This window comes from Elephantulus edwardii, unplaced genomic scaffold (genome assembly GCF_000299155.1).
Source record: "Elephantulus edwardii isolate Elephantulus edwardi_28Jun2011 unplaced genomic scaffold, EleEdw1.0 scaffold00029, whole genome shotgun sequence".
Classification (NCBI taxonomy): domain Eukaryota; kingdom Metazoa; phylum Chordata; class Mammalia; order Macroscelidea; family Macroscelididae; genus Elephantulus; species Elephantulus edwardii.
This window is the reverse complement of record NW_006399779.1, coordinates 11,708,875-11,723,947: the sequence shown is the minus strand read 5'-3', so window position 1 is coordinate 11,723,947 and position 15,073 is coordinate 11,708,875. Positions and strand designations below refer to the sequence as shown.

The following is a 15,073-nucleotide window of genomic DNA, read 5'->3' as shown; positions in this document are numbered from 1 at the left end:
CTGTTGTACATAGGGTCGCTATGAGTTGCAAGCGACTCGACGGCACATAACAACAACAACACAACATTATTGATATCACATGCAAGCAAGATTCTGCTGAAAATTATCCAAAAACGACTGGGACAGCACAGCAACAGAGAGGTGCCTGAAATGCAGGCTGGATTTAGAAGAGGCCATGATACTAGGGATATAAGAGCTAATGTGAGATGAATCTTGGCTGAAAGCAGAGAGTACCAGAGGAATGTCTATTTTTGTTTCATTGACTATGCAAAGGCATTTGACTGTGTAGATCACAACAAATTGTGGTTGACTCTGAGAAGAATTGGAACCCCAGAACGCTTGATTGTGCTTATGTAAAGCCTATACTTGGACTGGAAGACAGTCAGAGCAGAGCAAAGAAACACTGCACAGTTCAAAATTGGGAAGGGTGTATGCCAGGGATGTGTCCTCTCTCCATACCTTTTCAATCTATATGTGGAACAGATTATCTGGGAGGCGGGGTTCTGTGAGGAGAAATGTGGCATCAGGATTGGAGGTAGACTCATCAACAATCTGTGTTATACAGATGACACAACCCTGCTTGCTGAGACTGAGGAGGATCTGAAGCACTGGCTGTAGAAGGTCAGGGACTATAGCCTTTAATGTGGATTGAAGCTCAACATCAAGAAAACAAAGATTCTCACAACTGGGTCGATTGGCAGCATCATGATAGATGGTGAAAAGACTGAGATTGTTAATAGCTTTAGTTTGCTTGGCTCCACAATCAACATCTTAGGTACCAGCAGCCAGGAAATAAAAAGGCAAATTTCATTGGAAAAGTCTGCTGTCAGAGACCTCCTCAAAGGACTGAAGAGCAATGGTGTCAATCTGGAGACTAAGGTGCCCCTGATAGAGGCCATGATCTTTGCAATTACTTGCTACGCATTGGAAAGCTGGACAATGACTAGGGATGATAGGAGGCAAATTGATACCATTGAGCAGTGGTGCTGTAAAAGAGTGTTGAATATATTACAGACTGCTATGAGAACAAACACGTTTGTCCTAGAGAGGGTGAGGCCAGGCTGCTCCTTGGAGGCAAGGATTCTGAAGCTTCATCTCACATACTCTGGACATGTTGCAAGGTGAGACCAGTTCTTGGAGAGGGACATCATGATAGGAAGGATGGAGGGACAGTGCAAGAGAAGAAGACCCTTGATGAGATGGATTGTTTCCGTGACTGGGGTAATGGAAGGAGGTGTATCAGAGACAATAAGATTGGCACAGGATAGAACAGGTTTTAGGGCTGTTGTACACAGGGTCGCTATGAGTCACCAATGACTTGATAACATGTAACAACAACAACAACATCTAATTTCTTCAAAGGATAGCCAGTCTTCCCCAATACAATTTACTGCCCTTGAAAACCTGCTGGAGGGTCAGCTATGAGTCAGTTCTGACTTGACAGCACACAAAGCAACTTCTTGACACTGAACTTCCTGAAGAACAATGTGGCATCAGGATTGGAGGAAAACTCTTCAAAAACTTCTGTTATGTAGATAATACAACTTGGCTTGTTGAAAGTGAAGAGGACTTGAAGAACTTACTGCATGCACATCAAAGACTACAGCCTTCACTACAGATAGCATCTCAACATGAAGAAAATAAAAATCCTCACCTCTGGGCCAACAGACAACATCATGATGGATTGAGAAAAGATTGAAGTTGTTAACAATTTCATCTGGATCCAAATCAACACCCTCAGTAACAGTAGTCAAGAAAACAGAAGATGTGTTGCAGTGGGGAAAGCTGGATGTCAGTTTAAAGACTAAGACTTGCTTGATCCAGGCCATAATCTTTTCAATTATGTCCTATGCAACTGAAAGTTGGACAATGACTAAGGGTGACAGAAGAAGAATTAAAAAGTATTGCATATCCCATAAACTTCCAAAAAAACAAACAAGTCTGTCTTGGAAGAAATGCAACCAGGGTACGCCTTAGAAGCAAAGTTGGTAAAATTTTGCCTCATATACTTTGGGTAAGTTGTTAGAAGGGACTAACTAGTCATTGGAAAAAGATAACGTACTGTGTTGGTGCAACCACTGTGGAAGGCGGTATGGCGCTTTCTCAAAAAGTTGCAAATAGAGATACCATTTGACCCAGCAATTCCACTACTGGGAATGTACCCCAAAGAGACTATAAGTGAAATCCAAGCAGATATATGCACACCATGTTTACCGTGGCTTTGTTCACAACAGCAAGGAGTTAGAAACAACCTAAGTGCCCATCAACAAACAAATGGATAGGGAAGCTGTGGTATATTCACACAATGGAATACTATGCTGCATTGAAAAACAAGAAACTCATGAAATATTCAAAATGGGTGACCCTGGAGGACATTATGCTGAGTGAAGTATCTCAGTCACAAGAGGACAAATACTGCATGTTGCCACTGTTGTAAAACAGGACTGACCTCGGGGTTGGGGGTAGACTGAGAAAGATGGGATAAATAATGTATACTGCGTTGAAACAGATGAGAGAGAAAACTGTTTCAAAGGGATATATTATTAGGTATTTTTGTCATGACAGGAGCCCAGAGCAAAGGCTACATGGTGGACCTGTAGTGGACCTGGGGGGAAGGATTGTAAAACAATGAAAAAATTTTTCTTTTACTTTTCCAAGAGGGTAGTATACTGGGGGAGGGGGAGAGTTGGGAGGGGAGAAAGTGCAGCAATGAATGAATGGAAATCCAAAATCTCTGTAAATTTTCATTGAAATTAATAATAAATTGAAAAAAGATAACATACTGTGAAAAGAGAAGGGTGAGAGCAAGAGGTGAAGACCCTCAACAAGTTGTATCAGTACAGTGACTGGAACAGTGGGCTCGAGGACATCAGAAATGTGAGTCTGGCACAGGCTAGAGCATGGTTCAGATGGTTGCAATGGGCCAGAGTTGACTTCATGGCACCTAACAAAAATAAAAAATAACCTCTGTACAGAGGTCAAGATTCCTTTTCAAAGGTATAAACCAATCTGTTTTCAAGTTCTCCCTTGCAGTCCAGACAGGCACATAGTGGATTCCAACCCTGCCCTTGAATTTAAAATAAGACTTATTTCTGGGGAATAATTTGATTTTCCATGTAAAGGCTGGGGTAAAGAATTTGGCTGCAGTAGGAAAACTCACTTGCAAATTCACTTTGCCTGAGAGTTCACACTCGGGACCTTTTCTTTCATTTGGAAAATGTTTCTAGGTGCTGTTGAATCAGTTCTGACTTAAAGTGACCCTATGCACAACAGGACACAACACTGCTTGGTCCTGCAACAGCCTCAGTCCTGCTATGAGCCCACTGTTATACTCACGGTGTCAATCCATTTAGTGGAGGGAGTTTCTCTCTCTCTCTTTTTTTTTTTTTTTTTCTGACCGTCTGCTTTATCAAAGATGATGTCCTTCTCCAGAGACTGGTCCCTCCCAATAGTATGAACAAAGCAGGTGTGATGTAGTCTCAGTATCCTTGCTTTTAGGAAGATAAAGTTCCAACTCTACTTCTTCCAAGACACATCTGTTCATTTGATGACTGCCCATGGTGTCTTCAGTATTCTGTGCTAATACCAAAGTCAAAAGCACAAGTTCTACATTGTTCTTCCTTGTTCACTGTCTTGCTCGTGCGCAGAAGCTGACCGAAAAGATCATGGCTTTAGGTCAGCTGCACCTTGGTTCTCACGGTGACATCTCTGCTTTGTAACACTTTAAAAAGGTCTTTGCAGCATATCTGTGTACTTGACTGCTTCTCCTATTGGCATTGATTGTGGATTAAAATAAAATGGAATCCTTGAAAATGTCAATAGTTTGTTTATCACTGGGTTGCCTGTTGGTCTAGTTGTGAGGACCGATTTTATGTTGTGGTAGAAGCCATACGGAAGGCTATAGTTTTTGATTTTCATTAGCAAGTGCTTCTAGTTTTCTTTGCTTTCAGCAAGGAAGGTTGTACCATCTCTACATCATAGCTTGTTGATGAGTCGTCTTCTAACACTGAATGCTGCCTTCTTGCTATTGTTGTTGTTCAGCATAGATATTAAGTATAGGCAAAGGATACAACCCTGATGTATAGTTTTCCTAATTTTAAATTAAGCACTATCATCCTGTTCTGTTTAAATGATTGTTTCTTGGTCTATGTATAGTTTCCCCCTCATGAGCACAATTAAATAAATTAGAATCCCCTTTTTTTGCAATATTATTTATAATTTGTTAAGATTCACAGAGTTGAATACCTTTGCAAACTTAATAAAGCCCAGATAAACATCTTTCTGGGATTTTCTGCTTTTAGCCAAGGTCCACCTGACATCAGCAGTGATACTAAGTCCTTTCCCGAATCTACAGCCAGAATTTCTGACAGCTTGTTGTGTGATCTTGAAATGCTCTGACAATGAATGTTACATCACTTCTCTTCAATTTGTGGTTCTTGGAATAATAGAGCAACTGTGTGAAAAACAAGAACTTAAAAAGTCCCTGAAATAAAGCCTTTTGTTTTCATAAAGATTAGGCTGACATTTTTTCCTCTCCACTTCAAGGTACATGAAGTTGTCATGAATTGGAGTTGGCTCAGTGGTAAGTGGTAGGGTTTATACACTTGGAAGAATTAACAACCAAGCCAAGGTTAGTGAACGGTATCATTTTTTAGGAATGAACTGGGAAAGTTCTGGGCACCTTTTTCAAACCAGGTATTCTTCTAAAGGGGGTGCTTCCTCCTTGAAACTTACTACTCAAAAAAAGTTACTGGGGGTGTGTGTTGCATCTGTCAACTCTTAGAGTGGCCAAAACTGTTGCTGTAAATATGGTAATTTCCAAGCGCACTGGGGCAAAAGTCTCTTTTTATAAGTCCATTGGGTTCTATGGATATTTTCTGAAAAAACCCCAGCTACTATCCAGTTTCTGGGATCAAGATTTTATAGCAGCAAAGTGTGTATGTATGTGGCTGTGCACTTGCTTGCTTATTAATTTATTTACTTACTTATCTTACTGATAAACTTTTCATTTGTGCCAAATTTGAAAAAAATTAAAAATTAAATTCCTTCTTCCAACACTTTTGTTTCTGCTGTCTTAAGGTGTATGTCTACCTTGTTTATGTAGTAACTTGGCAGAAATGACAGGACATTTTGGCCTGGCAGGTAGATCCCCAGAACCAGTAGGAAGAATGACATGTTTCCAACTGAATTACCTGTTCTCTGTGGGGCTGCTGGAGTCTTGCCAGTAGTGTCTTAGTATTTTTGGAAAATGAAGGGATCAGAAGATGAATTCTTTGTTTAAAACTATGATGTTTATCTATTTCTCTATTATCTGATCCTGTCAAAGATCTCCTCAGAGTGCTAAAGAGTAATGATGTCAGTCTAGAGACTCAGGTGTGCCTGATCCAGGCCATAGTCTTCTCAATTTCTTGCTATGCATCTGAGAGTTGGACAATGAATAAAGATGATAGAAGAAGAATTGGTGCCTTTGAGTTACGGTGCTAAAGAAGAGTTTTGAATATACCGTGGACTGCCAAGAGAGCAAACACAACCATCCTAGTATCTCCTTCCTTTCTTCCTTCCATCCTTCCATTCATCCTTCCTTCCTTTCCTTCCTTCCTCCCTCCCTCCTCTCCCTTCCTCTCCCCTCTCTTCCTTCCCTCCATCTTTCCTCCCTCCCTCCCTCCTTCTTTTCTTTTTCTTGTTGTGTGCCATCAAATCGGATCTGACTGGTACAGGAGGAGATGGCCCCTCCGGCTCCAGAGGAGCATCTGGTGGATTTGAACTGCTTGCCAAACAGGTCTATCCTAGAGAGGGTGAAGCAAGTTTGCTCCTTGGAGGCAAGGCTTTTGAAACTCCATCTCACATACTTTGGGCATCTTGCCAGGAGGGACCAGTCCTTGGAGAAGGACATCAACCTTGGAAGGGCAGAGGGTCAGAGCAAAATAAGGAGACCCTGGATGAGATGAACTGACACAGTGACTGTGACCAGGGGGTCAGGTGTGTCAGAGACAGTGAAATTGGCTCAGGATAGGGCAGGTTTCAGAGCCATTGTTCATAGGGTCTCAGTTGCAGTTGACTTGACAGCACTTAATAACATCAACAAATTATGATGCTGAGTTTGTTATTTTGAATATATGCTATCCATATAAGAATCCATGTACAAAGAGACATCTGCCCTCTTCCAGAGGTTCAGAAATTAGGATATATATCATGATACATGAGGAGAGATGTAAACTGAAGACAATGCACATGGGAAGTCACAAGGCATGGTAGTTACAGAGATGGGCTCTGGAGCTAGATAGACATATCATGACTGTCTGGTTTGATTTCCTCAGGTACCCAACAGGAACACTAACAGCACCTACCTGACTTGGTAACCATGCACTTGCCATTACATAATCTACATTAAAAGGTCAGAATAGGGCTTGGTTTATAGTGAGTAAAAGAGCTCTGGTGTTATAGGGAGCAGAATGTTGCCATGCTAGCCAAAAGGTCAGCAGTTCCAATTCAGCAGCTGCTTTGAGAGAGAAATATTGGAAATCTCCCACAAAGATTTATAATCTCAGAAAGCAGTCACTGGAAGTCAGCACTAACTCAAAGGCAGTAGGATTTACAGTGCACAGTCTGTAACTGTTAGCTACTGATTAGTATAAACAGCAAATTAAGAGAGTCAGAGAAAGAATTCCATTTTCACAGTCAACAGTTTAATTTAAACAAATTGTTCCTTGGATGACAATTTTCTCTTAAGTAAGCTTGTATTTGTTTTTTTCTGAGATTATATACACTCCTGGAAGAAATGCATATTTTAGAAGATATATTTTTTAGAACAAAGTAGACCTCCCCTCCAATAACCTGTTTTTGGAAGGTTTAAACGCACTTAAAGATGACCTCTTTCCATCTATAGTGCTAAGCAATTATTACTACACACTGACCTATGTCCCACCAAAAGATAAATTAAAGTCCTAAGCCTGTGCCCCTGAAGGTGACTTGTACTGACTTGCTGAGTTGGTTTTGACTTTTAGTGACCCTCTCCTGGAGTTCTGAGGCTATAATTTTTACAGGAGGAGACTTCCATCTTTCTCCTTTGAAGTGACAGGTGGAGTCAAACCCCTGACCTTTCAGTTAGTAGTCTGATATATCAGACACTATACCACCAAGGCTCCTTTTCTTTGAAGGTCACTCAATCAGTTCTGACTCACAGAGCTCCTCTGCTGGAGCTGCAAATAAACATGGGAGGAAAACGACCATCTTTCTCCTTGCTGGTAGATTCGAACCAGTGGAGAAATAGGAACTAAACTACCAGGGTGCTCTTTCTTTGAAGACAGTGCCAGTTAAGTCATACTGGGTGGGCCTCATTTCTAATCTCTTCTGAGTGGTGTGTACCACCATGAAGAAATTGCCAGTTCAATGCATCTGTCTGAACCCAAGTCTCTGTGCTAGAAAGTTCCTGAGTTAAGACACAGAAGGAAACAGTGACCTTCCTCCAGAATGGAGAGAGGAAACCTTCCCCTAAAGTCATCACTCTGAATATGAACTCCTAGCCTCTTAAATGGTGAGAAAGTAAACTTCTGTTTGTTAAATCCACCCACTTGTGGTATCTCTGTTATGGCAGCACTAGATGTGAAGACACTGGCAAGCACTCCATACAGAATGTTCCCAGTTGGCAGGGAGAGATAAGTTGGCAACCTCAAATACACAATTTTTAATCACAGGCTGATTAACAAATTAATAATGGAGTTCGGTATAAGAAATACTTTTATGAGAAAAATTAACATTGAATAATCCAACTCAGGGAGGGGGTGAGGCCTGCCTAAGAATCTGCGATTTTAGAAAATGGAACCAGAAAAAATTAGGAATATTGTTACTAATGCAAACACCAAGTTTGAATGTAAGGTAGTAAAAAAAAAAATTAGACAGGATATCTCTGTTTCTAATACAATTATTAGAAAATCTCATTTTAAGCTTTTATGGCAAATAATGGCCAATCCTGAGGAAAGAAAAAATAAAAATCGTAGGGCTTCAAATTAGTATGATGTCTTTACAGACTCAAGGTTCATTTTCAAATGATAGCAAATTGTATCCAGACATAGGTGAAGTAGAATTCCTGTTACAGAAAATCTGTCAATGGTAATTAGAGGAGGATTCTGGAGCAATGAGAAAGAAATCTTTTTTTCTTTTTTTTTCACATTTATGATTGTTCGGACTTTGAGGAGTTACTCAGGATAGCACCGGAAAGGGCAAGGTTCAGATCTGTGGTTCATAAGGCTGATGCGAGCTGTAGTCATTTCAACAGCACCTAACAACAATAACCACCATGGATGTCTGAGCATAGTCCACAAACGTAAACAGTATGTCATGTAAACAGTTCTGTGGGAGCTACAGCATTCTAACTCATCTGGGGCCATCAGGCAAGACGAGAAGAATTTGTGCCGTTTGGAGGCATTTCTGAACATAAGCATATGTTTTGTCATGTTAAATCACCAAATTGTTCTGTTGAGTTCCTTATTGTTTCCATGGCATATTGAGGAGCTAAAATCAGGCCCAAGTCCAACTTCTCAGCAGTGCTGTGGATGAAAAGAAGCCTGTGCTCAAAAGAATCCTCTAACCCAAGACCATGCTTCCTACTGAGCTTCCAAGGACAGAGGGGAAGGAAGGGAAGGGCATGAAGAATCTCTGCTGAGTTTAATGACAACTATGCACTATTTATAAAATGGGAGAATTATGAAGAAAGATCCCTTTATCAGTCATTTATTATTTGAACCCATTCTAATCAGTGTTACTTTGCAAATTCCCAGACCCACTGTTCTAGAGTTGATTCCAACGCACACAGCAACCTTAGAGTACAAAGTAGAATTACCCTATAAGGTTTCCAGGGTCTGTGAGTCTGTGCTGGACCCCTGACTTTTCAGTTAGCAGCTGAGGTTTAACCACTGTGCCACCAAGGCTTCTTCTCCAATTAGGTAAAAAGAACGAAAATATTCATTCATTCACAAATGCCACTGACATGCAGGTAGAAAACGGGAAAATGATGAGATGGCACATTCCTGTAAGGGAAAGTAAGGCTCAGATCCACCCCAGCCCACCAGAGACTCACGTCATATCCGCTGTTCCGGATTCCACGCCGGGGTCGCTCCCGTGTCACCAGAAGGTCCATCTCGGTTTCCCCTGGACTCGGGCTGTTCAGAGACTGCCGGCTTCGGTAGACAGAGTTCTTCATCTGTTGCCTGAAGAAATTTCAACAACTGTTATGATGCAGCAAATGCCCTGACAGATGGAATTCTCCACTGATCCAAACTACAGGCAACCAATGAAGGGTTTGGATTTGCCTCACAAACCTCAGAACTGATGGTATTTGCTCCCTGACCACAGGGGCTGTAGAAAGAGGAGAATAAAGGTTTTGCTCCCTGATTCCCGAACTGTAAACACTTAGCTGAAATGTAAAGGCTTTTACATATGGAAACGAGGGACCCAAAATCTATTTCAACATTGCAACCTAATCTAAAATTCTGCTGATGGAAAGAAAAAGGCCAGGGGTTTTCCCTTGACCCTCTGGCATAGCTACCACTGGAAGAACAAACTTGCCTTTGTTGACTCAGCAGCTTCCTGTTCTTTTTACATTCTTTTGACTTCACAGACAGGGTTCTATGATTATTAATAAACTCTGTGACTAATGGACTGCTTAATATTGCAACTGTTGACAGACTTTCTTTTCCGCCTCATCAGAGAGGCGGCCCTTTTAGCTAAGGATCCATAAACTACAGAAGACTTCTTCCTTCCTCTCTCCTTTTCTCCTCTAATGTTTACTGATGAGCTCTGCTGGCTTAGGGGGTAGGAGTTGGGCTGCTAACCTGCAGGGATCCAGTTCGAATTCACCAACTCCTCCAAAGGAGAAAGATGGGCATTCTTCCGTGCAATTTACTAGGGAGCTGTAGTGGTTTAGTGGTAAGGAACTGCCAACCCAAAGGCACACAGTTCAAGTCCATGAGCGGCTCTATGGGAGAAAGATGAGCAATCTACTTTCATGCGATTTACTGCCTCTGAAAACCTGTTGGCGAGTCAGCTATGAGTTGGTTTTGGCTCAGTGGTACACACCCACATGACATTTACTGAGTGGCTACTACATAAATATGCCAGGAACCTTGGAAGAAGATGAATTTCTATGACTGAACAAGCCAGCCATGGCCCCTGCCCTCCTGGAACTTACATGCTAATGTAGGAAGACAATTAACACAATAATTTCAGAGTGATGGTAAGTGCTATTAAAAAAAACTAAGGCTAAACAAGGTTCTCCAAAAGGGGACAAAAAACTTGAATAGACATTTCACCAAAGAAAGTATGTAAGTAACTAGCAAAACCGTGAAAAGATGGTCAATATCTTGTCATTAACTAAAAAACACACTGTAATCAAGCTGATTCTGACACAAACAGTTGCCTTCCATTAGTGTTTTTTTACACTTTTTTTTATTAATTTCAATGAACATTTATAGAGATTTTGGATTTCCATTCATTCATTGTTGCACTTTTCTCCCCACCCACCCCACCCCAACCTCCAGTTCGCTCTTCTCTTTGAAGAGTAAAAGAAAAATTCCTTCATTGGTATACAATCCCCCCACACAGCCTTACCCCCACCCCGAGTATACTCCACTCTGCACCCTTCATTCCGGACTCTTACGATAATCATAATGCCCTAAAATAAACTTCTTTCAAACTGTTCTCTCCCTCATCCGTTTCAATGCAGTATACATAGTTCATCCAGTTTTTCTCATTCTTACCCTAACCCTGATGTCAGTCCCATTCTATGGCAGTGGCACTATGCAGTGTTTGTCCTTTTGTGACTGAGATATTTCACTCAGCATAATGTCCTCCAGGGTCACCCATTAGTTTTTAAGGCTGGAAATCATGATACGGGAAGATGGTCTAACTCTTGTGGAGCAGAACAGCAGGTGGATGTGAGTTGCTGACCTTTGGTTAACAGTGTAACATGTAGATGCTGCACCAGCACAGCTCCTTCACTGGTCATTAACTGACTCACTCACTGGCACTGAGTTGGAACCAACTCAAAGCTGGTCCTCCAGTGGGTTTTCAGAGGCTGTAAACCACACAGGAGGAGACTGACTATCTTTCTCCTAAGAAATAGTTGGTGGCCTCAAACCACCTGCCCTTGGGTTAGCAGCAAAGCTCTTTATCCATTAGTCCAGCAGAGCTCTCTCACTGGTCACAGTTGCTGTAGTCATGTACCTTCCAGTCAGAACCAACTAGAACTGACCCTCCAGAGGGTTTTCAGAGGCAGTAAATCACATGGGAAAAGATTGCCCATATTTCTCCTGCTGGTGGATTCAAACTGCCTACCTTTGGGTTGACAATGCAACTCCTTACCACTCAGCCACTAGAGCTCCCTCATTGGTCATTAAAACAATACAAAGAAAAACCACAGTGATTTGCACTTCATATGCTCTAGGATGACGGCTGTTATTTTAAAAGCAAAGAAGAACCCAGAAAAAGAACATGTATTAGCAAGGATGTGGAGAAACTGGAACCTTCGTGTAATACCAGAGAAAATGTAAAATAGTGTAGCCACTGTGGCAAACAGTTTGGCAGTGCCTCAGAAAGTTAAACAAAAAATTACCAGCCATCCGACTCCTAGGTCTAGGCCCAAAAGACATGAAAGCAGAGAGTCAGATACCTGCACACCGATATGCATTGCAGCACTATTCACAATAGCCAAAAGGTGGAAAGAGCTCAAGTGTCCATCAACAAACGTATGACTAAACAAAGTATGATAGGTACATACAATGCAACCCTATTCAGGCCTAAAGAGAACTGACATTCTGATACATAGTGGACCATAGGTATACCCTGAAAATACAAAACAAAGTTCAAGAAGTCAGACACAAAAGGACAAACACTGTATGATTTAACCTACATGAAATTTCTAGACTAGAGAATGCTAGGTAAATTCTAGACTAGATAAACACTAGATAAGAGCACAGGGCAGATCACTGAATCTCATGAGCTGGAGGGGAAGGGAATTATTTATATAACAGGTATAGCATCTCTCTATGGGCTGATGGAAAAGTTTTAGAAACAAATTAGTGACAGTTACACAACATGGTGATGTGCTTCTGGATTGTGAATGTGAAACTTTTAAAAAGGAAATTTTTAAAATTAAAAAGCAGCAGTACAATGAATGAATCTCATCAATTAAAAAAAAAAGGAAAACTTTTATAATGTGTCTATTTTCCAAATAGAAACCAAACCAGCAGCCTAAGGAGATGTGACAGAGGGTGACGTGCATGAGGAATGACTTCAGAGAGTGTGGTCAGGGCAGGTGTTTCTGAGGGGGTAACGCTAAAGTGGAGGCCTGAATGGAATCACATGCACGTCCAAGCACAGGGCATTTTGGCCATGAAGGCTGTCCACTCAGCAAGCCCTCGGAAAGCTAGACAATTGTCACCATCACCTTGCTGTCACTTGTCATTAAAACTGTTGAGTCAAATCCGACTGATGTGACCTCATGGCTCCCTCCACCGATTCCTTAATGGTGACTTTTTGGACTTAATTTGCCTGAGTCACCTCTGGGTGGGCTCAAACCGCCAATCTTCCAGTTAGCAGCGGAGCGTGCTTACACCATTGGTGAATCCCCCTTGTTATTCTTGCCTTTTGAGGACTGAGAAAAGAACAGAGTGAGGAGTGTGGCTGTCTTTTCCAGAGTGCCAATATTAAGTAATGAATGGTCTCTGGTCTTTCTCCAGTGGAGGGTGAGGCGACAGTCACATGGTCTCCAGAGTGACAGAGCTGGAATAAGATAACAGGCTACGTGCTTCTCATCCAACAGTCTCTCTGTGTAAATAAATGACTTATATTTTTTCACAGTATCTGCCTTCAGGGAACTTGCTAGACACCACCTATTTCATGTGTTGGTTTTAAAGATTCTACCTGTTCATTGGTTGAAGAAGTTGCATCATTATTTTTCTAATTATATATCTGAGGCCTGTTGGATGTATACACTTTTTTGGGTGTGTGTGTGTGTAAGGGATGGCTAGTATTAGAACTGGTAAAAAGATTACAGAGTAGAAGTATGTTTGACCTCCCTCTCATGATAATCAGCATTGTGTGATGGTGATTCTCATTATCCCCCGAGAAGTTAATAGGTTCTGATGGTACTACTATTCCTACTTGCATTTCACAGCAATATAGGTCTCTAAATCTTGGTTTTGTCTACAACACAAAATGCTTTCCAACTGAAAACATTTAAGTATTCTTTTCACCTTATTTTTATTTTATATTGGTTTGCATATAAAATTCATATATACTATGTATAATTCACATACATTGCATCTCACACTTTCCTATACTCACACTGTGATGATTTTGGGTTCCCCCCCAGTTCAAGGAGTGCCCCTTTATTAGAAGAAACAATACAGACAATGCTCTGAGTGAATCACCAATGGAAAATGTATTTGAAAGTGTTTCTCTCATTTCAGAATGAAGAAATCATATTGTAAAATGTGTCCTGAAGGAGTCCTTATAGTCCCTGTAGAAGAGTGTATCTAATAGGGCCTCCTTTACCACACACACACATTGTGTTTTACAAAGTTAATCACTATTGATATCTGTGATACATACCCTATCCTTTCAGATCCTCACCTGACCCTTCCCAACTCCCTCATGCCCCTCGCTCTGCTTGACCCACCTAACTCTGTCATCCCAGTGGACTACTGGGATACATACCCTTTTTGATGATCATACAAGTGACAGCATCAAAAGCAGACATCAGAACTCTCAAAGCAAAGGATTTCTGTTACAACAGCCTTAGGAATAAAGTAGAAACTGTAACATTTACTCTCTCACTTTGAGGCACTTACACTAGTTTAGAGAGTATCTGTGGACTTCGTTTGCTTGGCATCTATGATAAACTTCTTTGATATGAACTTTATAAATGATCATTGGGGCTGTCCTTCCTTCATAGGCAGTCAGGTGACTTAAGCCGGACCAATCAAGATACCACATCCCCAGGGCCATAGTGACTGGCCTGACCAAGGAAGATCCAATCAGACATAGTCCTCAGGCTTTTGGTAAGACAAGAAAGAAAGACATGTTCTCTTGTTGAGGAGCTTTTCTCTCTCACAAGAGATAGGATATAAGCCTACAGCTACTGGCAGCCAGTTTGCCACCATGAGGTAAAAGCCTCCTGAATAAGGGGCCAGCAGAGATGAAAGACCAAACAATACCAAAATTAGGAGACACTGACTGATTCCTGGATCTGGCAATGTCTATAGGCTTGACTCTCAATAATTCCGTTTCCACCTAACCAATTTATGCTGGATTTTCATCATTTAAGGCCAAAAAAATCCTGACTAATGTAGAAGCTTAGAACCTAGTGTTACAGACTATGCCCTATAGTTATCAGCAATTAGAGGCTTTCTTTAGCAAGGAAACACAACTTTAGGAAGTGGGTGAAACAAAATCTGTTCTGAGTGAATCACACTTGGAGGCAGACCCCTGAAGAATTTGATACAGCAGCCCTCACAACTCTTTTGAGGTTGCCAATTAGCCCATTTAGAGAAGATTTACTAATAAGAGTGGTGGAGAAGTAAGCACTAGGATTAACAAATGACGTTTAAAGCAGTTATGCTGCAAGAATTAGAAATACAGCAGTGAGATTGTATAAACTTTTTAACCATGTACATAGGTTAAAGTTAAGATGCTGGCATGCAAACTGGTTGAATTTCCCGGAGAGATAATATTCTGTGTTACACAGCTTAAAGGCAGCTGTTTTACATGGGTCTCAGTTGACCAGACCACCGATGTGCCCACTATGTGAACATCCACTTAGACTGTAGGCTCTCAGAAAGGAAAATCTGCTTAGTTTAACTACACTGATTTCTATCAGGTGTGTTCATTTCTTGTTGGCATTTTGCTATATTCTAAAAAAGTTAATAAAGTTTGAAAAATGCAAGTGCTCACTTTGGCAGCATGCCTAAAACTGGAACGATACAGTGATTATTTCCACACTCCTATACAAAGAAGAGCCTATGGTGATGAAGGAAGAAGTTCAAGCTGCTTTGAAGGAAATAGCAAAAAATAAGGC

At 41.1% G+C, this 15,073-nt stretch overlaps 1 protein-coding gene across 1 annotated transcript in view; it reads right to left on the bottom strand.

Moving 5' to 3' along the window:
* The window catches only part of KIAA1549L (KIAA1549-like ortholog), a 153,486-nt gene that overhangs the window by 51,526 nt on the left and 86,887 nt on the right, over positions 1–15,073 (bottom strand). Inside the window, 1 exon segment of the mRNA XM_006903627.1 lies at positions 9,077–9,206. Coding sequence (XP_006903689.1) covers positions 9,077–9,206 — 130 coding nt within the window.